Genomic DNA, 27,932 nt, shown 5'->3' with positions numbered 1-27,932 from the left:
GCTATAAACTTAACTTGAGCAAGAGCGAACTCTTTCCGATTAATAAAGAAGCTCTTAAACTTGATTACACAGCTCTCCCACTCAAAGTGGTGACAGACCATCTGAGTTACCTTGGGGTATGTTTTACCAGAAATTTAAAAAACCTATTTAAATCGAACTTCCTCAAATTATTGGATCAGGCGAAGCAAATATTATCGAAGTGGTCTCCTCTGGCTTTCTCTCTCATAGGTAGAATAAATTCAATTAAAATGACATTACTCCCAAAGTTTCTATATCTATTCCAATGTCTCCCCATCTTTCTCCCCAAATCCTTTTTTCAGGCCCTTGACTCTTTAATGATAAATTATATTTGGAATGGTAAACACCCTTGGTTAAGGAAAGTATTTCTTCAAAGACCAAAACAAACAGGCGGAATGGCCCTCCCTAATTTTCAATACTATTACTGGGCTGCTAATATCCGTTCTTTAGTGTATTGGGTTCATTTTCACCTTGACGACTCAGCCCCAGTATGGGTAACAATGGAGTCCAGCGCTGTTAGCCCATTGTCTCTATCTGCCCTCTTAAGCGCCGCACTTCCACTCTCTTCGGCTATTCCCAACAGTAATCCCGTGATTAAGCACTCTCTTCGAATCTGGACCCAATTTAGGAAGAATTTTGGAATGCAGAATTTTTCACTTTTCAGCCCAATTGCAGCTAATCATTTATTTATTCCCTCGACGGTGGATGGTGCATTTAAGATCTGGCTTAAAAAAGGCTTAAAATGCATCGGTGATTTATTTATTAATGATCTATTTGCTAGTTTTTCCCAATTGACAAAACATTTTGGTATCGAAAAGACTAATTTTTTCAGATTTCTGCAAATCAGACATTTTACACAGAAACTAATTCCCCAATTCCCTTATAAACCGCCAGCCAATCATGTTGATTTGTTTCTTTCTGTAAACCCCACATTAAAAGGCTCAATTTCTGTGTTTTTCAACCTTATTTCAAAGTTGCATAGCCCCTCTTTAGCAGCTATAAGAACCCTGTGGGAGCAGGACCTAGGCTCTGCCTTCACAGATCACATGTGGGATTCAGTCCTGGATCGGATACACTCTACCTCCATGTGCGCCCGACACGCTCTTGTGCAATTTAAAGTAGTACATCGTATCCACATATCTAAAACTAAATTAGCTCGTATGTTCCCCGATGTAGACCCGACCTGTGATAGCTGTAAGAGCGCACCGGCATCACTCTTTCACATGTACTGGTTGTGTCCCACCTTGACTGAGTTCTGGACATCAGTTTTTCAAACAATTTCTGAAGTAATTCAGCATCAAATTGAGCCTAACCCTTTCACTGCAATTTTTGGCATTGCTCCAAATCCGGGCTTGCCTAAAGTGAAGCTGAAGGTACTGGCCTTTACTTCATTACTTGCTCGTAGGGTTATCTTACTCAAGTGGAAAGATCCTGCTCCTCCTTCCCACTCACATTGGATTAGAGACATTATGGCATGTATGAATTTAGAGAAAATACGTTACATTACCCAGGGATCCGAGAATAAATTTGACAGAATTTGGCGCCCCTTCCTAAATTTAAAAAAAAAATCAACAATAATTATAGAAGAGTAGCTACCCCCTCCCCTCTTTTATTTGATTTAATTTTATTTATTTATTTATTTATTTATTTATTTATTTATTTATTTTCATATTGATTTTATGTTTTTTGTTTCTTGTGGTGTGTGTTTTGTGTTGTTGGGTTTGAGGGTGGGATGTGGGTGGGGTATGTTCGGGAGAAAAAGGGGAAAAAATTTGTACTCGCTGTGCTACAATTCCGTTGTTACTAACATTTAATAAAAAAACCTTTGAAGAAAAACCCGACCGATGAAAGCGCGACTGTTCTCTACACTTTGTTAGGAGATAGGAGCTGCTCACCCATACACACACACACACACTCTGATCATACAGCTGGGCTCACAATGAGGCAACGTGTTGAAGCGCGTATTTGAGTTCAGAGCGGAGATTCGGCTCTTTTCTTCATAGACAGCATATACAAGTGTTGTAGGCCTACCTTCAACTGTCTTGGGTTTAAGAAATACTTTTTCAACTCAGCCTCAGTCTAGTTAAAAAAAAAAGTCCGTCAGCTGCTGCTGCTGCTGCAGACGATGTGCATTCGGGTTTGGAGTCGGCACCCTTCGCATCAACAGTCATTCAAAGCAGCGGTTGTAATCACACAACCGGACGGTGTAGAAAGTCAGTTAAAATTAGTAATCCAGTTTTCAAATCCATGTTAAAATCGGAAGGATATTTTTGAGTGCCAATGCCGATTATTTTCAGAGAAAAATTACGATAACGATGAAATCGGCCGATTTTTTTGATTTTTTATCCCCAAAATATATATTGAAAATGTTTACTTTTTTGAACCCTTAAATATATTTAAATACTTGTTACTGTCGATAGGTGTACAGGAACTTTTTATTTATTAAAATATGCATTATCTAAAAAAAATTAAATGTTACAAATATGTCTAAAGTGACTTGACGCATTTTTAAACTCAGACATTAAGCATTTTATGTAACTGCACCCAACCCTCTGGAACTCCCTCCCTCCAAACATCAGCATCTCAGACTAAATAAACTCATTCAACTCAAAACTCACCTCTTTAAGAAAGCATAATTACACCTGACTCCACTCCAAACCTTATCTTTAATTTGTCTGTATTTTGTTTTTTCTTTTTCTATAAGTATGATTTTCTATATGTAAAGTGTCTTTGATTGACCTCCAATAAAGCACTATATAAATTCTATCAATTACTATTAACAGTCAAGATATGATCAATGACTCTGTTATTGGTGTCAGGGGGAACTGACTGTCAAGTGTGAATTAATCCAATGTATTCAGTACTCGAGTTGAGGGGGGATGGCATCCCCCCTTGGAAATAAAGATCGCAAAATCATCCCCCTTCTAAATCAGCCATCCCCCCTACCCATCCCCTGTTATTTTATCAACGAATCGAGAAATATTACCATTTCAACATTTAGTAACATCGGCGCATACGCTGCCGGTACTCCACTCTGCAATCGATTCCGGCGCTTGCCAGGGCTGGGGAAATGTATTTACATTTTTTCTGCCAATTAAAAAATGTGTATATAATATACCATTACCATTCGTAGCTTCTGATTGGATGGGCACGGCGAAAGCCCGCCTCCAAAATCACCCATCGCATCACCACCTGCTTTCCTGTGGTCAACCGTCAATCACGTCCACAGAGCGCAGTCTCTCCTTTGCAAAGGCAGTTAGTAGGGTACTCGGCGACTTTTCTCACACGTTAACTTGTTCTTTCGGATAGTAAATGCTGTGCGCAATAGCTTATTCACTTCCTACTTTATCCAAACCGACTTACACAACTTTTTGTTTAGCATATCGCTTATTTAAGCCTGTAAACAAGCCTAGTGCTGCTTCCGCCTCCAACGATGCTGCTGCTGCAACATCGGGGTCACTGTCTCTTCCCCTCAGCAAGTGCTCCCCCAAAGCCTTCTCTTCTATCGGCTCAGGCTGCCTGCTGTAAATGTTTTCAGGGTGATGCAAGGGGCGAATTAAAAAAAGAAACTAAAGGGTGATGTTTATAAAAAACGTTTTGTTTTTATTCATGAAACATTTGGAAACAAAACGGCAAGAATTAAATCTCTCACAGGAACAATCAAAGTCGATTGCATATTGCGTTCTACAGGTTTTATTTTTTTATTTCATTTACATAAATTAGATTTTTCCCTCTTGCAATTTTACTAGTTTTGTCTGGAACATTCCTTAATATCAGTGTTTCTGACAGCAGAAGTGGATTTTTAATTGAGAGATACTGTCATCATAATTATTTATCATTTCCTAAGAAAATTTGAAAATTAAATATTTCTGCTTTTCATAGAAGGTGGCAGATGGTTGTTATACTGATGTGGAAAGCTTAGCAGTGCTATCATGGTAAACCCCCCATACAACATTGATGTGTCTAAACCTTACATACAGTAACTGTGGCATAAAGCAAGCGCAAAGATCTTGCAAGGGCAAAACAATTATTGGGTAGCCTAGCTTTGCCAACCTATTAGGCCTATTTGTATCAGCAAATAGTCCTATTTGGTGTCAGGGGGAACTGACTGTCAAGTGTGAATTAATCCAATATATTATAACACACCTGCTGCTGCTGTTAATAGGCTATAACTTTAATGCTATGCATGTAGGCTACCTCCGGGGCAGCAATGCATCTCACTCATGTTGAGATTGCTTGAATAAAAAATAAAATAAAAAAAATCGGCAAAAAATCTGCAATTTTTCCAATTGCCGATTTTTCGAAGATGTGCTATAATCGGCCGATATCGGTTGGGCCCTAGTATCAAGCCTGCAGCCCTATTTTTTAAATATTTGCAGTGTAGAACAGGCTCATTGTAGCCACTAATGCAGGTATAAGACTCACTCTCTAAGACAGGGGTTCTCAAACTTTAGATAGCTGAGGGCCAATTTAGGAACCCAACATTGGACCGAGGGCCGCCGAAGGAAATTTAAAAAAAAAAAATGAAATAATTTCAATGTATTGGTCTGCATCCAATAATGTGTAATTAACACATTTTAATCAATAAATGAAGGGCTAGGTTTCATTTCAAAATTGGGGGGGGACATCATAAGCGGGGGTCTGGGGGTAGTCCCCCCGAAAAATTGGAGGTTCGAACACTTCATTTTGTGTATTCTGGTTAATTTTTATGCAGTAATTTGTATCTTCTGTATTTATTTGTGGTGGACATGTTAAGGAAAAGACAACTAGCTCCCATTGACACAAATCTAATGGAATATAAATCAGTAAGGCACTGAGGCATTCTGTATTGAATTCAAATATTAATTCTACTTCATTGTTCAAAACTTTCTGCACATTGAAAACGTATCACCTTTTGGAGTGTTTTTTTGTAGGACTCACTACTCATGATGCAGCAGCAGTGTTAACTATTATGACACTATACATTGGAAATAAACAGGGTGGGTTATCAGCAGTCAACTAGGCCTATCAGCAGCTAGCTAACGTTAGCTTGTTAGCTAAACTTTAGGCAAAATAGTTAGAAACCAGATAATGTTAGCATCCAATCCTTAGACACTTGACCCATTCTAATTCACCTTGAAAGGTGAGAAAGTGCATCGTACTGGGCTTGACAAGCTCACTATCTAACAACTTACATTGGGACCACTACAATGCCTGCTGCACTGCGGGAGGCTGACCAGCCGTCTGCAACGAGAGGCAGAGGCCAGCCGAACTTCGCAAGTTTAAGATGTTACGGTCCACTGTAGGGGTGTTTATTATTAATAATTGGGGAATGAATATAAAAAATTAGGGGGGATATTTAAGTGTTTCGACCCCTGTACTGTTTTTACTGTTACGGGGGGCGCATCCCCTCCGTGTGTTTCAATTAAAGTAAAAAAAAAAATATATATATATATATATATACAGGGGAGAGTGGCCTAAGTTGTGCATTTTGGAAGTTGTGCCACCCCTTGTTTCTAGCAAACCGTGGAAGAAATTGGAAATGTGACCACATATTTAAGAAGAGCCATCCATTTCACTCATCCTGTAAAGAAGGGAGACACAAGGAATAAGATATAAGCACATTTAAGCTCAAAAAACTGTGTTTTGCCTTTCAAAGTAAAATTTCCATGATCAAGGTTTTTTGATTATTGTGTCTGAACAATAATAGATACGTTTGAAAACATTTGACACATGTTTTAGTGCTTTGGTATGCTACATTTTGAGTCTATACAGTTAGCACGATGTCAGCCCTAAACTGCTGCATCATGCTTATTATCCAAAATTCTGGGATTGGGGTGATTTGTGCCAAAGGGCCTAGGTGAGTTATAAGTAAGTAAGTAAAATGTATTTATAAAAGCACATTCAGTTTGCACTGTCCAAAGTGCTGTACATAGTGCATTCAGTAGGTAAACAAGGAAGGTAAAATAACAATAACCAAAATAAAAGACGTAAAGCCCATACATCCACATAAACACAGATAGTAGTGCAGAGGTAAGATAGTTAATGGGGAGGAAACACCAGGGTGTACATATGGGTTTTGAGCCTTGATTTAAAGGCAGAAATGTAGGGGGAATCACATTTGTCAGGTGGCAGTTGGTTCCACAAGCACGGAGCAACTAGTGCAAAGTACATTTCTGAGAGTTGTGGCAGTGGCATGGCTGTATACGCTGGTCACCAAAAGAAAGTGATTGTCTATACTAGCTCAGAAGAGAGTGACATCTCAATTCCACTTAACACCACTGATGAGAGTTCAGATGGCCAGAAAGATGATGATGGTGACTTTGTCATTGTGAGCTTTGCAGGTAAAACCATTAGATCTGCTAGACCTTGTTTAAGAAAATTGTCCTTCAATCTTTGTAAAATATTTACTTTAAATACACCTTAAATAAGTAATTGTCTTATGGATTTGTCTTGCATTACAGTTTATGAGATATATATATCAATGGCACAATTCACCCCATGGTATTCTCTCCAACCGCACAACTTACACCACACCGGGGGCAAGTTGTGCAACAAGACAACTTTTTTTCCGAAAGCTATATTTCTTAAACAGTTTATTCCAGATCCAAAGTTTTTATTGCCAGGGATGCACAACACCCTGAAATATATGTACATATTTGAGTTGGAGACTTTACTGTCAAGGGCTCACTTTAAAATCACTTAGAGTAAAAAGTTGCACAACTTAGGCCACTCTCCCCTATATAACTTTTTTTATTTTTTTTATAATTCATAATTCAATGGCCGCACTTTGAGAACCACTGCTCTAAGACATTCTGACGCTCATAGTTTTTGACAATTTCTTTGGCTCAGATTGCAAAGTTATGACACAGATGCTTATATTTTTAAATTATATTACTTGAATTTATTTCAATTATTTTTTTTTTTTTCAAAGATATTTTTTGGCATTTTTCATGCTACAGGGCCCGGCCCAGGGGGGGGGGACGCCCTACCAACTGAGCTCAGGGCGCCCCCATTTCAATACATTTTAAACTTTTAAGCCTGACCTATTTTGTTACTATTTTGTTGACACAATCGGGGAATGGTGGGGCTTGAAAATGAAGGAAATGGAATGACAAAAAAAGTTTGAGAACCACTGGGTTAAGGAGTTGGAACTGTCACACAAGTGTAAATCAACAACCCCTGGTTCTTTCAACTGTTATTTAAATTTAGGTGAGAATTAATGAGATTCCACTTGGATTTGCAGATTCAACACTGTTGAACCTCACAGCTATATATATATATTTAATGTGTTTACTTGTGTTTGTGTTGCAGTTGAATATGAATTCTGCTCCGACCTTCCTCCACTTCCCGTCCAAAGGGAAACCACGCAAGACTGATACCTATGAGTTGCAAGTCAGAGGCTTTGCAGCTGAGCAGCTGGCTCGATGGGTGGCAGACAGGACCGATGTGCAGGTAATTAAAAAAACGCACCATTAAATCTGAGTCATCATAGTGTAGTAGGGGTGTGCAGTATACAGGTGGGATGGGCACTAAGTGTCATAGTCATCATTATATACAAGAACCTGATATTGAGAGGGCAGAGTACTGTAGAGTACCGGCAGCCTGTGACAAGTGCAGGTACGTTAGTAAAAGACACAGTTCGGCAAAGGGTGAAACGTGGAAGTGCCGGTACTGCATACTGGTGTGTACCTGCCAGCTTCGAGCACTGATTGTTTTTTTAAAACTTTTATTTTAATGGTTTTATCAATTTTTTCCATACAGACAAAAAGACAGAATAAGTAGACACATACAATACACCCCCTCCCCCTCCCTCACACAAACAGACAAGAAATACAAAAAAAATTAAATAAGCAAATAAGACAAAATGATTAAGAAAATAAGCTATAAATACACACACACAAAAAAAATAAACAAAGCAAAAACAAAAACAAAACTGGGGCAAACCTCTCACATTCACTGCAGGTGGCGCCAAGGGGGCAGACATTTCAGGCTCCGATGTGCTGCAGCACTGGGCCCCATACGGCGAGGAAACTATGAGCGTTGCCGGACAGCTCATATCTTAGCCTCTCAACATTTAAAATGCCTACCAGTTCCCTCAGCCAAGTGTCGAACTGGGGGGCCAAGTCCGATTTCCACAGCTTCAGAATGCATCTCTTAGCAATTACCTTGCCATAGACCATGATTTAAGTTTTTCCAAGGCTGCGGAATGTCCAAACAGAGCAGTTTCCGGATCAGGAGTTAAAGAAACATTTAAGACATTAGAATACCATTGAAATACAAGACACCAAAAGTTGTAAAGATTTGGACATTCCCAAAAGTGGTGAGCAAGTGTACCCTCGGCAATCTTACACCTGTTACATAAAGGCGAAAGATTTGGGAAAAAGTTATGCAGTTTAACCTTAGAATAGTGCAATCTAAGTGTGACCTTAAATTGAATTAAAACTGCGAGCAGTGATGACCGGGCCCTCGCACTCCCGTGCTGGACGCCGTCCCGGCCGGCCTCGGCGCTCCGGGCGACCGCGTGAGAGAACGCGCCGCGGTCTCCTCCTCCTCTTCGGAGCGAGCGGCACAGTAATACCTGTCATCGGAAGTGAGGAAGTTGCCGCGACGCGCTCGATACGGATGCGAGGACGTCCTCGGGCCTGGGCTCTTACCAGCCGGGTGAAGTTTGGAGCGCATGGGACATTGCAGAGCGAAATTACAGCGACTTCCTGTTTCGTGGCGATGACGCCGAGAAACTACGAAGGCCACGGAGCCGACAGAACCGGCTTCCCGTGTTATCATTGTCTTTAGACCTCCCTGAGCTGCTTTGAGGTTGATTTGATCAAGTGTGTAGGACTTGAAGGTAAATAACTAGCATGCAATATTACTTGACCCAGTAGTTGGCGCTCTCACTTTTTCTTAATATTATTGTGTGGGCTTACTCAGGCCTTGGGTCTCATTAAGCATATAAAATGTTGAGAAGATCATACTGAGTATAGTGGAGTTACAGCTACTTCCTGTTTAGTGGCGAAGACGCCAAGCTACAGCGAAGGCGTTTTGACAGGTGGCGCTCTCACTTTCTATGAATATTAGTGTTTGGGCTTCCTCAGGCCTTGGGTGTCATTAACCATAACACATTTGGAGAAGATGAGACATAGTATGGTGGAGTTAGGCCAACTTCCTGTTTTTTTTGGCAAATATTTCAAATTAAAAGTCTACCTGTTGATTTTGGGGCGGGGCTTCAAGAGGCCTTTTTGTTTGTCCTGGGATTTTACATTGCGATATCAAATATTGTGCATCTAGGTGTAACACAGCCTGAGTTATGATCAATTAAAGGGTTCATGAGGTCTGTTTTTGATGTTTTTTGGCGAATGACGCGTCGGTGCAGCAAGACGGTGGTTCCGATTAAAACGATTCTTCGGGTATATCATCTTCCAAGTCTGAGGACTTAACCTATCATATATTTTTTTGAACAAAAAGTTGTTATGAGTCCACTTTACTCTGCAATCCTGCTGAGTAATGTGGAGTTATGACATATTAGTGAATTTTGGTGAATATAAGAAGATACACCAAAAAAACAACTTTTTTTGCATTTAGGTGCGCCTCGGGCCAATACATGTTGTCCTAAAATGTCAGGCTTCTAGCCCAATTTTTTTATTTTTTAAAGCTCTGTTTATTACATTTTTCTTTTTTTAAGACAAATGTACAAACAACACAATAAACAACAATAAACATACAACATTGCTACCAGACCGGTCCATATAGTAAAATATTAAAGATGATATTAATAGTTAAGCGAGATATGTTTTTGATACTTGTTTTAACAGTGACAGCAGTACAAGTACAATATGTGACAAAGCCACTTCCATTGTATCCATAACAAATGTGTGATCATTGTAAAACATTACTTCTATCTATTCAAATTCAAAATATAGTCCAGTCCCAAAAGTTCCAGTGGTTTCCTCCATTTTTGCAGAAAAAGCTGAGTATTTCCATTAATGTAGTGTCTGAGTCTTTCCAGGGTCACGACGTCCAAGATGAGAGCTTTCCATGTGGAAACAGAGGGAGGGTCCTCACCGACCCATTTCACCATTATGGCTTTCCTCGCTAGCATTAAAAGCGACTGAATCACATCTTCATTATTTTTAAGAGAAACAGGGATATTTCCAAGCAGACAAAGAAGTGGGTCTAATGATACCTGCTGACCTATTGCTGTACTGATACCTGTGCATACTGCCTTCCAAAATATTTTAGTTTTTTCGCATTCCCACAAGCAATGCAACCTTGTACCTACATGAGATTTGCATTTTGGACAATTTGGAGAGGCTCCTGTTGTAAACTTGCTATATATATATAGGGCGATATGTAGACCTTATGTAAAATATTATATTGTGACTCTTTATATCTGTTACAAATTGAAATTTTGGAAGGCAGTCGCAAGATCTCATCCCACGCATCATCTTCTATTACACAGTTAAGCAAATTACACCATGATGTTCTTAAGCATGCAAGTTTGCCTAGGTTCAAGCTCAACATCTCAGAATAGAACTTGGATATAAAATGTTTTTGCTGTTTATAGTTCAGAAAAAATCTATCTAACGGATGGGAGTTGTGTGGGGTTTCCAGCGAATTGTTTATCTTATACACAAAGTGTCTGACCTGTAAATATTTGTAGAAGTCTCTATTTGGAATATGATATTGAGATTTCAGTGCTTCAAATGTCTTAAATTTCCCATTCTCAAAAAGGTCAAATACCCTGACAACACCCGCTTTTTGCCAAAGTGTGAAGTCTGATCCACTTCCCAATGGGGAAAGCTCAGGGTTATCTGTCAATGTTGTTATAAAGCGAAGAGGATGAGTGTTATGGAATATTTTAGAAAGCTTTCTCCAAGCCAGCAATACATTAGTTATCAAATGATTGTTTTTAGCAATATTTGGCAGTTCTTTAGAGCTTTTACCCAGCAGGTTCACAGGACAGAAGGGTTTACAAACAACTGACTCTATATTAAGCCATGGGGAGTCTGCACATTCATTCACCCAAGAAGAAATAATCCTGGCTTGTAAGGATAGTATATAGTATTCTATATTTGGTAAACCCCATCCACCCTGCTCCTTTGGAAGCTGTAGTGTTACCAATTTGATCTTGGGTTTCCTGCCGTTCCAAATAAAGTCCGATATGGCTTTATTGATAGTTTTTATGTCGTTTGTATTAAGATTCACAAACAGCATGGACATGGGATACAGTATTTTTGGAAGGACTGTCATCTTGATGATGTTGATTCTACCTAGAAATGAGACAGGGAGACTCCTCCATCTTGTTAACATTTCTTTGATACTTTTAACCAAAGGATTAATATTTTCTGCATATAGTTGATTAAGCTGGGGTGTGACCTTAATTCCTAGATAATTAAACCCAGACGGAGCCCAACGGAAGGGACGAATGTAGGATGGTTCAGCATTTATGCCATCGTCTAGGATCATTATTTCGGATTCATCAAAATTTACCTTATAACCGGATATTGGGCCAAATTCTTCAATACATTTAGTTAATGCTGCTAATGATTTAGAAGGTTTTGTTAATGTCACAAGGCAATCATCAATAGTCACTTCCGGCTTGTCGAGGGTGAACAGCTATTTACTGAGAGCAGCGGAGAATTCAGATTCTGATAAACTCTGAAAATTCTCTGAAGATGCCCAATAAAGGAAAAAACACTGATAAGGAAGAGGACAAAGGCTTTGCCGAAGAAATGAAAAAACAGTTGGCAGACTTGAAGAAAGGAATGTTGGCAGAGTTGAAGAGAGAAATAAAAAGTGAGAGGGAGAATGAGCGAGCAGTGCGGAAGGCTGAGCTGGCTGGAATTATGGAAGAAGTGATGGGGCGTTTTGAGGTTAAAATCAAAGAGAAAATTGCTGCTGGTCTGAAGCCACTGATGAACGAATTGAAGGAACTTCATGCCGTCAATGTGAAGAAAGATCAGCTTTTGAAAGAGCTTGGAGATAAAATTGATGAACAGGATCAACAAGCAAAAAACAGAGATGTGATACTGACTGGTATGGTTATTAAACCAAGGTCGTATGCAACTGCCGTGAGTGGAGATGAAGAGGGCGATACAGGGAATGTGTCGGTGGAAAACCAGGTTGAAATGTTCCTGAGAAGCAAAGGCATTAGTCTGGATCTGGAGAACGTGGATTCCTGTTTTCTTCTCCCGAAGGGAAAATTCGCCAAAAAGCGTGCTGTCATTCTGAAATTCGTGAGTAGAAAGCACAAGATAAATTTGCTCAGTCAAGGCAGGAAGCTTAAAGGCGAACAAATTGGAATGAGCGAAAATCTAACCAAGAGAAACGCTTATTTGGCCTATCAAGCTAGAGGGTTAAAAAAATGTGGACAGGTCCAACAAACTTGGACGAGAGATGGAAGAATCTTCATCAAAATGAATGGAGCTACACCCGAAGAAGCTAAAATTGTGCAAATCAGAACCGAGGAAGATCTGGTTCAATTCCGGAGGGAAGAGGACCTGAACGACTCAAGCAGCGAGGATGAGCAACACAACTGATTGGATAAATGATCATGAAAGGCTGGAGTTATTAGCTAATCATTATGTGGAACCCACATTTTCGGACCCAAATGAAATAATTGACCCAGACAATCATTTCTACAATATCGGGAATAGAGACTGTCATTACCATACTGAGGATCAATTCATAAGTCGCTTTCATTCAAATGGGAAATTGTCCATCATTCATTTTAATAGCAGAAGTCTCTACACAAATTTTTCACAGATTAAGGATTATCTACAGAAATTCTCCAACCCGTTTAACATCATTGCTGTATCAGAAACATGGATTAATGATGGCAAAGGCATGGACTTCCAATTAAAGGGATATAAACTGGTTTGTGTCAACAGAATGAACAAGAGAGGGGGAGGAGTGGCCCTTTTTGTGGATGAAAATATAAGGTTTGAAATCGTAAATAGCATGTGCACTGCAATTGATAACCTTTTGGAATGTGTGACTATTGAAATTCTAATGAAGGATAAATGTTTAATTATCAGCTGTGTGTACAGAACACCCGATTCAAAAATGGAAGACTTTATAGAATACATGGGAGAATTGTTTTCTAAGTCAAATCAAAAGAAGATATTTATCTGTGGGGATACAAACATTGATTTACTAAATACTACTAATTCACTGACTGAAGAATTTGTAAATACATTGCATGTTATGGGTATTCAGCCCTTAATTACAAGGCCAAGCAGGATTACAGTAAATAGTGCCACGTTAATAGACAACATATTTACGAATGTTATGGGGGATGAAATAGAAAGTGGACTCCTGATTAATGACATAAGCGACCATTTACCTGTATTTGCTATATACGATTGGAAACAAAAGTTGCAGCAGAGAACAAACAAAGATATATTTGTAAGGTTGGAAACTGATGAGAGGATAGAAGCACTGAAAAATGACTTATTGACGCAAAATTGGGACTCTGTATACAAGGGGAAGGATGTTAATGCAAGTTTCGATTTATTCCTGCAGATATTTCAAAGGCTGTATGAAAAAAATTGTCCACTAAAAAAAAGGGCCTTAAAGCAAAGACATGATAAACAGTGGCTAACTAAATCCTTGATAAATGCTTGCAAAAAGAAAAATACATTGTACAAAAGATTCATAAAAGCAAGGACACCAAAGGCGGAGTTAAAATATAAAATCTATCGTAACAAGCTAAATAGCATTCTCAGAGACTGTAAAAAGAAATATTATGGTAAGTTGTTAGAAACAAATGCAAATCAACCCAAAAAATTGTGGGATATAGTAAATACAGTGTTAAGAAATGACAGCAGAATACATAATTATCCTCAGTATTTCCATGAAAATAACGTTAAGTTTGAATGCATGAACACTGCGGTAAATAAACTAAATGAATTTTTTGTTAATATTGGACCTAATTTAGCAAAAGGGATCTGTGGGAAGAGTGTAGGGGAGTCTGGCGAAAATGAAGCGTCTCTTCAACACTCCATGTTTTTGAAGCCAGTCGAGGCCAACGAGATAAGGGAGATATTGCTCGGAATGAAAACAAAGACCTCTAGAGACGCGCTTGGGTTTCACATGAAAGTAATCAAATCAGTGCAAGAAAGTATTATTAAACCCCTAGCACACCTCTTTAACCTATCTTTTCAAACAGGAATTTTTCCTTCTAACATGAAAGTAGCTAAGGTTATACCATTACATAAGAATGGTGATGAACATTCATTTACTAATTATAGACCAGTCTCACTTTTAACACAATTTTCTAAAATTCTGGAAAAGTTATTCAGCAATAGACTTGATGAATTCATTACTAAACATCAACTTCTGTATGACAGTCAATTCGGCTTTAGAAAGAATCATTCCACCGCACTGGCCTTGGCTGAATCGGTAGAAATTATTAGTAATGCTATTGATCACAAATTGTACTCTATAGGAATTTTCTTAGACCTCAAAAAAGCATTCGACACTATTAATCATGACATCCTTCTTAATAAATTGGAGAAATATGGCATTCGAGGTTTGGCACATGACTGGGTCAGAAGTTATTTACATGACAGGAAACAATTTGTGAAATTAGGGGAGTTCACATCGACATGCTTAGATATTGTTTGTGGGGTCCCTCAGGGGTCAATCTTGGGGCCGAAATTATTCCTGCTTTATATAAATGACATATATAAAGTGTCGAAAGTCTTAAGGTTGATTTTATTTGCGGACGACACAAACATCTTCTATTCGGGGAAAGATCTGAATAATATGGTTGAGATCGTAAACAGTGAATTGACTAAGTTACATGGGTGGTTAAACCGAAATAAGTTATCACTAAATTTAGAAAAAACTAAATTCATGATGTTTGGCAGGAGAGCATCAGATGTCGCTGTAAAAATCAAGGTAAATGGGATTGAAATTCAAAGGGTCAAGCAACACAAAGTCCTAGGGGTAATAATTGACGATAAATTAAGCTGGAAACCACAAGTTAGCCATCTCAGGGGCAAAATAGCCAGGAGTATTTCTATACTTTGGAAAGCACAACATTGTTTCAATCAAAAGGCCTTGCTTGTATTATACTGGAGTTTAGTTTCCCCACATCTGCATTACTGTGCTGAAATATGGGGAAACACTTACAAAGGTACATTGCACCCGTTGGAGATTCTTCAAAAGAAAGCAATACGAATTATTTACCAAGCCAATTACAGGGCACACACTAATAACTTTTTTATTGAAGGCAGAATTCTCAAATTACGTGATGTGGTAAATTACCACACAGTACAAATTATTTACAAGGCTTCAAAGAAAAGCCTTCCTAACAGTTTACAAGCAATGTTTGAAGACAGAGAAGTTTCGCATGATTTAAGAAGAAAAGGTAAATTCACTGAGAAAAATATACGGACCACACTTAAATCCTTTTCGATATCTGTAAATGGTATTAAGCTGTGGAATGGACTTGATGAAGTTGTCACAGGGAGTTGCAGTTTGCGCAATTTCAAAGCAAATTATGTTTCAAAAATTATTGAAAATTACAGACTAATAACCTGAGCACAATGTCAATGTCACTTTCATTACAATGTTGTAACAAATAATACAGGCCAGCAGACAGACTTGTTTTGGAATACTTTTGCAGAAGTGTTTAGACTACCAGTTTAGTAATGGAACAGGCCAAATACAAGGCCACTTCACACTTTATACACTTGGCATTGTCACAGAAAAACTGAACTGTGCTGAACTGATTTTAAAAGCTGAAGCAATTAGATTAAAATTGACTGTGTATTGGACTGCAGATTCTTAAAAAAAAAAGTATGTGTATGTGTGTGTGTATATATATATGTATATGTGTATGTATATATATATATATATATATATATATATGTATATGTATGTATATGTGTGTGTATATGTGTATATGTATATACATATATAGCTATATATATATAAAAAATAATGTTTTTTGTTTGTTTTAATTTTATTTTGAAACAGTAATCTGTGTATCTGAATCCGAATTTGATGAAAATGGGGGCGGGACCTGATAAGCCTTTGGCTTCTTCCGTCTCCCTTCGGACAACACAAAGTATGATGTATGAATATTTGCAAGAGAAAATTGTGTATTGTGTGGAATTGTCCGAAAGAATAATAAATAAAAAAAAAAAAAAAAAATCATCAGCGTACAACAGAATTTTGTGTTGTTTTGACCCAAGCGTTACCCCCTGAATATCTGGGTTTTGCTTAGCCAACGCTAATGGTTCTATAGCCAGAGCAAACAAAATAGGAGACAGTGGGCTCCCTTGAGCCGTGCCTCTTGTCACTTTAAAGGGAGCAGACAACAGTCCATTAGTCAGAACAGAAGCTGTAGGTGCCTTGTAAAGCAGTCTAATCCAGCTCAGAAAGCCAGACCCAAACCCAAATCTTTTCATTACATCAAACATATATTCCCACTCGATTCTATCAAACGCCTTCTCAGCATCCATAGAAACGATAGCCCCAGGCGTTTTAAAGGTATTAAGATAATGAATAATATGGAATAAGCGTCTTGTGTTGTGATAAGAATTTCGACCTTTAATAAATCCTGTCTGGTCTGCATCCACAATTGAGGATACAATGTTCTCTAGTCTAAGAGCCAGTATCTTGGATTGTATTTTGTTGTCTACATTAAGAAGGCTAATTGGTCTATAGGAGGAGCATAGCTCTGGATTTCTATTTTTCTTTGGTATTAATGTTATGTTGGCCCTATACAGAGATTCCGGGAGCCTAGACTCCTCAAAGGATTTATTAAAAACCCTTAGCAGAAGGTTATTGATTTTCCCCTTCATTATCTTGAAGAACTCTACTGGAAAGCCATCTTCTCCTGGACTTTTCCCTGATTGAAGTGTTGAGATGGCTTTATCAATTTCCAGTATGGAAATAGGGGAGTCCAAGAAGTTTGACTGTTCCTCTGATAGTTGTGGAATACATAACCGATCTAAAAAGTCACCTGCTCTAAGCTTCTCCATGTCAATCTCTGAACTGTATAGGTTAGCATAGAATCTTTTGAAGCTCTCATTAATTTGACAATTATTAATATGTCTTTCATTATTCTCGTCCAATATAGCTGATATATATGATTTTACAGGGGCATTTCTTGCTAGCCGTGCTAAGAAGCGATTTGGTTTGTTTGCAAGTTCAAAACATTTTTGTTTAGTGAAAAGAATATCAATTTCTGCCTTCCTTGTTATCATATTATGTAATGCTGTTCTTGTTGTTTTTAGTTCAATAAGGATTGCATCTGATTTTGTTGTATAATAGGCTTCCTCTAATTTTTTTAGTTTGTTTTCTATCTCAAGTTGTTTGGCAGTTCGCTCTTTTTTCTTCCGACTCGTATATGATATAATCATACCCCTCATGTAGGCCTTATAAGTGTCCCAAACAAGTCTTGGATCAGCTCCATTCTTATCATTTGTCTCTAAGAATAAATCAGTTTGGTCTGCCAGATATTTTATACATTTTTTATCCATAAGCAGAATTGCATTCATTCTCCAAGAATATGAACGATCATTTGGTCTAAGCGGTTGCATAGCCATGACTACAGGAGCGTGGTCTGAGAGAGCAATGTGGCCTATATCTACATTTTCAACTAAATGTGAATGACACCTAGAAACAAAAATATAGTCAATACGCGAAGCTGACGAATGGGGTTGAGAGTGAAATGTATATTGTTTTGAAAGTGGGTTACAATGTCTCCATATGTCCAAGAGATCAAATTCCTTATTAATATTTAAAACAGACTTGGCATTTTTAGATACAGTCATATGAAAAAGTTTGGGAACCCCTCTCAGCCGGCATTATAATTGACTCTGCTTTCACAAAAAAAATATAAAAGTGGTATGTCTTTCATTTACCAGGAACAGCTAAGTACTGGGATGTTTTCCAAACAAAGATTTTTTGAAAAGCAGTATTTAGTTTTATGAAATAAAATACAATGTGAAAAACTGTCTGTGCAAAAATATGGGAACCCTTGTGGTTTTGTTGATTTTAATGCCTGTAACAGCATGTAAAACTGATGACTTTAAACACAAAGTTGGTTGGATTATGGTGTTAAGCCTTGAACCTCATAGAAATGTCTGTTTAATCATGAGAAAAGGTATTTTAGGTGCCTAAATGCAAGTTGCACTTCTCTTTGACTCTCTGCTGAAGTGAGACAGAATGGGATCATCAAAACAGCTCCCAAAAGATCTGAAAAACAAAGATTGTTCATTGTCATGGTTTAGGGGAAGGCTACAAGAAGCTTTCCCAAAGGTTTCAATTGTCAATTTCGACTGTAGGGAACGTTGTCAGGAAATGGAAGGACACAGGCATAGTGGCAGTTAAACCCAGGTATGGCAGACCAAGAAAAAAACAGGAGCGGCATAGGTGGAGGATTGTGAGAATGGTTGCACACAACCCACAGATCACCTCCAAAGACCTGCAAGAACATCTGGCTGCAGATGGTGTATCTGTACATCGTTCAACAATTCAGCGCAATTTGCACCAAAACATCTGATTTTTATAAAGACCAAATAACTTAATTTTTGTCTCATCAGTCCAAAGCATTTTCTTCCAATATGATGCTGGCTTGTCTAAATGAGCTTTTGCATACTCCATGCAACTGTATCTGTGGCGTGGGCGCAGAAAGGGCTTCCTTCTCATCACCCGGCCATACAGATGTTTTGGTGCAAATTGCACTGAATTGTAGAACCATGTACAGATACACAATCTGCAGCCAGATGTTCTTGCAGGTCTTTGGAGGTGATCTTTGGGTTGTGTGCAACCATTCTCACAATCCGCCGCATATGCCACTCTTGTACTTTTCTTGGTCTGCTAGACCTGGGTTTAACTGCAACTGTGCCTGTGTCCTTCCATTCCCTGACAACGTTCCTTACAGTAGAAATTGACAATTGAAACCTTTGGGAAAGCTTCTTGTAGCCTTCCGCTAAACCATGACAATGAATAATCTTTGTTTTTAAGATCTTTTGGGAGCTGTTTTGATGATCGCATTCTGTCTCACTTCTGCAGAGAGTCAAAGAGAAGTGGAACTTGCATTTAGGCACCTAAAATACCTTTTCTCATGATTAAACAGACCTTTATATGAGGTTCAAGGCTTAACAACATAATCCAACCAATTTTGTGTTTAAAGTCCTCAGTTTTACATGCTGTTACATGCATTAAAATCAGCAAAACCACACGGGTTCCCATATTTTTGCACAGCCAGTTTTTCACATTTTATTTAATTTCATAAAACTAAATACTGCTTTTCAAAAAATCTTTGTTTGGAAAACATCCCAGTACTTAGCTGTTCCTGGTAAATTAAAGACATACCACTTTTATCTTTTTTGTGTGAAAGCAGAGTAAATTATAATGCCGGCTGAGAGGGGTTCCCAAACTTTTTCATATGACTGTATATTCGTCTGAGGGGGAAGTCTATCCATCATTGGGCATAAGGCACAATTAAAGTCACCCCCAATTATCATGTTGGGACAGTCCATGTCTGCTATTTGACAAAGTAGAGATGCATAAAAGTTTTCATCCTGGATATTAGGGGCGTAAACATTACCTAATAGAATATTTTCACCGTGTACCCCTTTAACCAGAACATATCTACCTTCAGTGTCTTTGAAAGTAGCTGTGACAGTAAACGTTGAGATTTTTATGCAGGAAAATTATTACACCTCTCTTACTTGTAGAGTATGATGAAAAGAAGATTTGACCTACCCATTCCCTGCAGTATTTTTTGTGCTCTTCGTCATCTAAATGAGTCTCTTGTAGAAGGGCTATTTGAATCTTGTCTTTTTTCAAAGTATTTAAGATGGATTTCCTCTTTACCACATTATTAGATCCCTTAATATTCCATGTGTTTATCTTAATAGTCATTTACACAAAATAGTGCTATGATATGCATGTCACAATTAAGTATAGCCATCTCGTGTGAGGTGGACCAGCCTGTAGCATTAAGTAAAAGAACAGTTCTATTGAACCTAGAAATGTGTTCTGAGCAAAAACTGAACAACAAGCCCAGAAACACCACAAACATTGATACATCAAGACGGTGCATAACACAAAAAACATACCAAAAATAAAAGAGAGAAAAAAAAGAGAAAAATGTACCTAGTTGTACTATTAAATCCTAATAAGTACAGCTATGAGGATCAGTAGCACAAATAAGAAGTTCAGTTTCCCCTACTGAACTGCCACTGTAAAATACCAGCTTGTAAATACTGATTTCGCAAGAAAAATTAAATAGAAAACAGGAAGCCTCCTGGGCACTTCAGTTCACGCGAGGCAATTTTTTTTTAACACTTTACAATCATACCTGAGACCGATCAGATGTGAAGACCAACATATTTAGAAGATTATTTTGATGCAGTCATTTTGCCGATGTATTCGTTGACTTCCTTGACTGTGGAAAAAGAGGAGCTGTTGCCATTGGGGTGGAATACTTTGATGATAGCAGGGTACAGAAAAGAGTAGCGTATTCCAGCTTCTCTCATGTGTTTACGGGCATCTGCAGATTCCTTCCTCTTCCTCACAACCTCCGCGGAGAAATCCTGGTAGAAAGACACGTTGCTGCCGTCGATGTTTAGCGTACCTTTGTTTCTCGCTGCTTGCAGGATTTTCTGTTTGTCAGTATAATCGTGGAGCCTCACCAAGATCGCTCTCGGTCCCGCTTTACCGGCCTCTCTTGTCGGCGGGCCCGTGCGATGCGCTCTCTCAAGCTGGATGCGGTCGGTTTGCATATCCAAGATATCTGGTATCCATTTTTCAAAAAAATTGACCGGTGTTTTGCCCTCGAGACCTTCTTTCAGGCCGATTATTCTCACGTTTTGGCGTCGGCTCTGGTTTTCATAGGATTTCAGACGGTCTATTGCCTTCTGCAGTTGAACTTCCATGTCTCTCATCCGGGGTGTTGATGCTGACGACACGTCCTCGAGGTCCGAGACCCGCTGTTCGACCGTCCCCATCCTCTGTATTAGACTGTCAAGTTTCTCCGAGACTTCGCTAACTGGCTTGATTATGTTGGCTAGTTTGTGGTCTAACATCCGTTCTATGTTTGCAGTAACACAGTCCACAATGATTTGGTCTCGTTGTTCACTTAGCTCTTCGTTGGCGGTGGAGTTGGTCCCGAACGCTACCTCTGCTTCATCCTCCGAATCAAGCTCATTGTTTTGGCTAAAGGCTGCGTTAGCCTGTGCAGCTTTAGCTTTAGCTTTAGCTTCCTTTTTACAAACTGTTTTGTTCTTCTTGCTCGACCCAGGGAGCGTAAAGAATGCATCGATTGACATTGTAAATCAAACGTGCCCCCTTCAGAGCTTTCCACTGGTGAAATATTTGTTAAAAAATAGAGTTTATAGCAGTTCAGCGGGGAGCTGATTTTCCCACGTCTATCCGGGTCGGTGCATCACGTGATCCTAGCCCAATTTTTAAGCATGCATTTCCTGAAAAACTGTTTGTGGCCACAGGGGGCGCCGTTTTTTTGGCCCGGTCTCGAAACCAACGCTAAGTTGCAATTTTTGCAGGTCTGATGGGTACGCAAAGTTTTTCAAGTTATGCATGACGGGAAGGGGGTGAAAAGTGCCAAAAATTACTAAAAATAATAATAAAGAAGAAGAAGAAGAAGAATCCTGGCGATTACAATAGGGCTTCGCACCAGTCGGTGCTCGGGCCCTAATTAACTGAAGCCTCAAGTTTATAGAGCAGGATTTTAGGCTTTTTAGTGCTCCCTCCCAGACATCGTCAGCTATTCCAATGTTTAAGTCTTTTTCCCATGCTTGCTTTATTTTTAAAGTAGATTTGTCCTGCCGGTCTAAAGATATTCCCACAAAAGATGAAATCAGGTTTTTAGCTTCTGGTGAGCCTAGCAAAGTTTTGGACCATCTGCGGGCAGGGACTCAAAGGATGATATATTCTGTCTGACATAATTCCTCACCTGTAGAAACCTGAAGAATTGAGCTTTCGACAGTGAAAACTTTGATACTAGCTGATCAAATGAAGCAAAGTGACCATTTATATAAAGGTCCTCTACTGTTACTATTCCCTTCCGGCTCCAATCTCTGAATGCTGAATCTGTGAACGATGGGGGGAAGGCATGATTATGCCAGATTGGGGCATGTATGGTCGTGCTCTGTAGTTCACAGGCCTTCCTAATTTGGTTCCAAATTCTCTGACCGTTGGCTAGGATAAAGTGGTCTCCTCTAAAGGAGGCAGGCGGTCTGGGAGAAGAGAAAAGGCAAGGCAAGGCAAGTTTATTTATATAGCACAATTCAGACACAAGGCCATTCAAAGTGCTTTACAGGGGCAATATTAAAATACATAAAACACATTAGAAGACATTTAAAAGTGAATGAAAAGAAGTAGAACATTTAAATAAAATAAAAAGTACAGGTTAAAATGGAAACAGAAAAGTCTTCAGACTCGATTTAAAAGAACTGAGGGTTGCAGCAGACCTCAAGTTTTCTGGGAGTTTGTTCCAGACATTTGGTGCATAAAAACTAAAAGCTGCTTCTCCTCATTTAGTCCTAACTCTTGGGACTGTAAGTAAACCTGTCCCAGACGACCTAAGGGCTCTGGACGGTTCACAACGTATCAGCAGATCAGTAATGTATTTTGGCCCTAAACCATTTAGTGCTTTTTAAATTTTGAAATCAATTCTTTGAGTGACAGGAAGCCAGTGTAAAGACCTCAGAACTGGGGTAATGTGATCCACTTTTTTGGTCCTAGTGAGGACTCGAGCAGCAGCGTTCTGAATTAGCTGAAGCTGTTTGATAGATTTTTTTTGGGAAGGCCTGCAAGGACACTGTTACAGTAGTCAAGTCTACTAGAGATAAATACATGGATAAGTTTTTCTAAATCTTGCTGAGACATAAGCCCTTTAATTCTTGATGTGTTTTTAAGGTGGTAGTATGCTGACTTATTAATTAATTTAATGTGTTTCTTGAAATTCAAGTCGGAGTCTATGACAACACCAAGATTTCTGGCTTAGTGTGTGGTTTCTAACATAACAGATGTAAGCTGTGCGCTGACTTTTAATTGTTCATCTTTGGCACCAAAGACAATTACTTCAGTTGTGTCGTTGTTTAAAGGCCTACTTCACCGGTTTGAATATGAAGGTGTATTGAATTCTGAGATCCTATGTAGTATAAATGTGCAAAAAAAAATTAAAATCGGTTCATCCTAGCCTGAGAAAAGGCAGAAAGAGTGTTTTTTTTAACCCTATATTTCTCTTTCTCGTGACATCACAGAAAGAGAAATATAGGGTTAAAAAAAACGTACTTTGTAAATATTACTTTGATGTCACAGTAAAAGACATCACAGTAATATTTACAAAGTACGTTTTTTGTTAACCCTATATTTCTCTTTCTGTGATGTCACGAGAAAGAGAAATATAGGGTTAAAAAAAACACTCTTTCTGCCTTTTCTCAGGCTAGGATGAACCGATTTAAAAAAAAATCGCACATTTATACTACATAGGATCTCAGAATTCAATACACCTTCATATTCAAACCGGTGAAGTAGGCCTTTAATTTGAAGGAAATGTTGGCACATCCAATCATTGATTTGTTCAATGCACTTACTCAGTGCTTGTATCGGACTGTAGTCTCCTGGTGATATGGTTATGTAAATGTGTGTGTCGTCTGCATAATTATGGTAGCATAATTTGTTCTTATTCATAATCTGAGCTAGTGGGAGCATGTAGATGTTAAACAGAAGAGGCCCAAGAATGGAACTTTGGGGGACCCCGCATTCAATATGTGTCCGCTCAGATGTGAAATTGCCTATTGACACATAGTAGTGTCTGTCCTTTAAGTAGGAGTCAAACCAGTTTAGTACAGTTCCAGAAAGTCCAACCCAGTTTGCTAGTCTATCTAGTAGGGCTGGCCCGAATTATTCGAATATTCGAATACTCGTTCGGAAAATTAGTATTCGGAGTTTAAATTAGTATTCGGAGCTTCGTTTTAATTTTTTTTTTATTTTTTTATAATTTTTTTTTTTTTTTTTTTTCAACATTTTTTTTTGCAAGAAGCTAGTACTGCAATATAATGTCATCAAATAATTTTATATTTGGATATAAAAGTTAGTAATATTGTAGTAGTAGTAGTAGTAGTAGTAGTATTGCTCATTTAGGAGGATATTACATCACTAAGTGTCATAGCGCATCCATTACTTCACCTCCGAGCGCGTAAATCTTCAACAAAATATGCAGATACTGTCAAAATCGGTTCCAGGGAGTATATAGGGATTATTAACGTTTAAAAAAAAAAAAAAAAAAGATTTAATTTTTTTATTTTATTTATTTATTTTTTTTTGATGGTGTGTTTTTCTGGAACGAATATTCGAATATTCGCTCGGAAAAACCAACGAATATTCGAAGCCTGAAAAATGGTATTCGGGCCAGCCCTACTATCTAGTAATATGTTGTGGTCAACTGTGTCAAAAGCGGCACTGAGATCCAGTAAAACTAAGACAGAACTTTTGCCACTGTCTGTGTTTAAGTGGATGTCATTGAGGACCTTAACCAGAGCAGTCTCAGTGCTGTGGTGTTGTCGAAATCCTGACTGGAAAACATCAAAGCAGTTGTTCATTGCTAAATAGTTATTTAGCTGTTGATAAACAGCTTTTTCAATGATTTTGCTTAAAAATGGTAGGTTAGATATGGGCCTATAATTGTTCATGAGTGATGTATCTAGATTGTTCTTGTTTAGGAGTGGCTTGATGACTGCTGTTTTCAGGGCCTGTGGGAATACACCTGTCCGAAGGGACATGTTGACAATTTGCAGAACATCTGAGGCCATACAGCTAAAAACTGTTTTAAAGAAGCCTGTGGGCAGAATGTCAAGGAAACAGGAGGAGTTCAGGTGTTGTATAATGTCCCCCAGGTTTTTATCAGATAAAATTGTGTCATTGCATTTGGATTGATTTTAAGTGAGCATAGCGATAACACATATGTTGAACTTTGTATTGATGCAGTGACAGCTTGTCTAATTTTGTGAATTTTGTCAGTAAAGAAGGAGGCAAATTTCAGTCAGCCTGTCAATCACTACGTAACCATGGAGCTCACTGACGCTTATGAAATCACAATAAACAACCTGTAGATATGAAGTCAAAATACTAATAATGACTAGGCCTACCTATGGGCCGGTTTCACAGACATGGATTAAGCGTAGTTCTGGACTAAATTGTACCTTCAATAGACAATCTCCATTCAAAATTCCATTTAGTCCAGGACTAAGCTTAATCCATGTCTGTGAAACTGGCCCTAATTGTTTCTAATTGATCTAAACCATAGCAATTGCAAGAAGAAAGAAACAATCATAATCATGATTATTTTGAGTAATCACATTGTGTTATCACGATTATTAAAGACAGTTAATCATTATGCATTTATTTTACTTTTAACAAGGTTTTTTTCTAATAACACCATGACTTTGGTCTTTAAACAAAGGCCCAATTGAACTGAAAACAGGGATAATAGAAATAGGCTAAATAAGTGAAACATATTTTTAATAATTGAATAAAAAAAATATGTCAAAATAAAAATAACCAGTTGTAAATGGTGTTGATAGGGCACGTCTTTTGATAGCATTAAATGTAAGAGCATTATTTATTTATGTCAAGGAGCAGGGTGGATAGGCAGTTGCATTGTAGTGTTGACAGTTGTGGTGGCAGGAGTCAAGGAGCTTTAAACTTCCTGTGTTTTTTATTCAGTGATTGCTTGGTCATAGACCACTATGATTAAATTGAATAAATGAATGAATACTTTATTCCGGACTCAAAGTTCCATATAAAAAGACAATACAAATACAAGTCAACACAGATTAAAATACATACAAGCATCGATTCCAATGTTTCCACAGCCCAGAGGAGTACCTTGTATCACTCTGTTTAGTGTCAGTGAGTGCAATTATTACTTTGTTTTTTGACTCAAGAAGTCGACACATAAATGTATACATTAAATTCCTCAACACAGCATGAAAGGTGGGGACATTACTTGTCACAAACAAGGAGCTAGCACTAGTCCACCTTGGAAGCTTAAGGAGGATCCTAAAGGCATCGTTATACGCTACCTGCAGCTTCCTTAGTTTAGCTGTTCTATATTTACACCAGAGGTGAGCTGTGTAAAATGGGGTACAGTAAGCTCTGAAGAGACTAACTTTCACATCTTCTGTGCACATATGAAATTTGCGTGCCAACATATTGGCCTGTGCATAAAGTTTACAGCACTGGCGCTGGACATCATCATCATCACAAAGATCATCAGTGATGATGTGACCTAAATAACGTACCTTTCTAACCACCTGTAGAGTACAGTCTGACAGTGAGAATGAAGGAAACGTTAGCTTCTGATCCTCCTTAGTTTTAACAATCATAATAACACTCTTCTTTGGATTGAACTTAATGTCATATTGGATGCCGTAACTAGAGCACACTTGAAGCAGTTGCTGTAGCCCAGCACTATATGGCGACATGATGACCAAATCATCAGCGTAGATGAGGTGGTTGATAATACTCTCTCCCACCACACACCCAGTCTTACACTCTTGAAGTTGCTTAGAGAGGTCATCCATATAAACATTAAATAACATAGGAGACAGAATTCCTCCTTGCCGCACACCGTTGCTTACACAAAAAGGAGCAGATAAAACATTGTCCCATTTAACGCAAAAAGTTTGATGGGCATACCAAAACACTAAAATTCTTACTAAAAATTTAGGGGCACCTCTATCTAACAGTTTTACAAACAATTTTTCATGATTTATTCTGTCAAATGCCTTTGATGCATCAATAAAACATAGAAATACAGATGTGTTCAGGCTAGTGTACCTGAACACAATCTCTTTAAGAGCATAGATACACAGGTCAGTGCCATGTTTTCTTTTGAACCCAAACTGATTGTCAGTAGTAAGAATATACATTTCTAGCTTATTCAACAGTATTCTCTCCAGTACTTTAGACAAGATACTGGCTAATGCAATAGGTCGATAATTGTCAATACTGTTGAGCTTACCAGCCTTGTCTTTAAGCACAGGCACTAATATTACAGACATAATAGCATTTGGCAGGACACCATGAACCAGACAACCATTAAAACACATGGAAAGCAAAGGGCAGAGCTTATGGCTGGCATACTTGAGGTGTTCTGCAGATATACGATCCATACCGCAGGCTTTGTTGTTATCCAACATGTTAATGGCATCATAGATATCTGCTGCCCTGACTATCATATCTGGTGAGATATCACTATGTTCATGATTGATCCTAACTGGATTACTTTTAACACAATTAAAAAGGTTACAGTAGTGCTCACGCCAAAGCTCAGCAATTTTTTCTGGGCTACTAACACCTTCAATGTCAGACGGAAGAGGTGTTTTGTTATTATTCATTACTTTGACCTCTTTCCAAAAGTCAGTTGGGTTGTTCTGTAAATTTCTGGCAAGCGAGTCCGCTCTCATTGTGTTTTCATTTTTCTTAATAAACCGGAGTGCATACTTAACTCTAGCATTTGTACGTTTTTTCATATCTAGCAAAACCCCATGTCTAGGCCTACCTGCCTCTGACCAGAGTCTAAAGGCCTCTCTTGCCTCAGCGTGCTGCTCAGCTACAAACTCATTCCACCCAGGTCTGATGTTGCGTACCTTACATTTACCTTTATTAAAAGGTTCACTGGAGGCATTGAGACATTTCACAATAGTATCATACATGACACAGAGTTTTTCAGCATGCTGTACGTCCTTACAATTCATATCAGAGCACATTAGGGCCTCATGAGGCAGAGCAATATTATTTAACTGCTTGTCAGTACGCAGTGAGTATCCAGCCACATCCTCTCTGCTCAGCTTTAACCAGTCCAGTTTACTTGAGGAAGCAGCATTATTATTTCTGGACAGCAGAGGAACATTCTCAACATTTAGCAGTGCAGCAAT

At 38.5% G+C, this 27,932-nt stretch overlaps 1 protein-coding gene across 1 annotated transcript in view; it reads left to right on the top strand.

Annotated features, from left to right (window-relative positions):
* Positions 1 to 27,932, top strand: part of LOC307256622 (dolichyl-diphosphooligosaccharide--protein glycosyltransferase subunit MAGT1-like) — a 145,763-nt gene that overhangs the window by 68,154 nt on the left and 49,677 nt on the right. The window contains exon 4 of the mRNA XM_080035656.1: positions 7,312 to 7,452. Within this exon, the coding sequence (XP_079891782.1) occupies positions 7,312 to 7,452 (141 nt within the window). The remainder of the gene's footprint in view (positions 1 to 7,311; positions 7,453 to 27,932) is intronic.

Source organism: Ammodytes marinus, assembly GCF_949987685.1.
Source record: "Ammodytes marinus genome assembly, chromosome: 10".
Lineage (NCBI taxonomy): Eukaryota > Metazoa > Chordata > Actinopteri > Uranoscopiformes > Ammodytidae > Ammodytes > Ammodytes marinus.
This window is presented reverse-complemented; position numbering and strand designations above follow the sequence as displayed.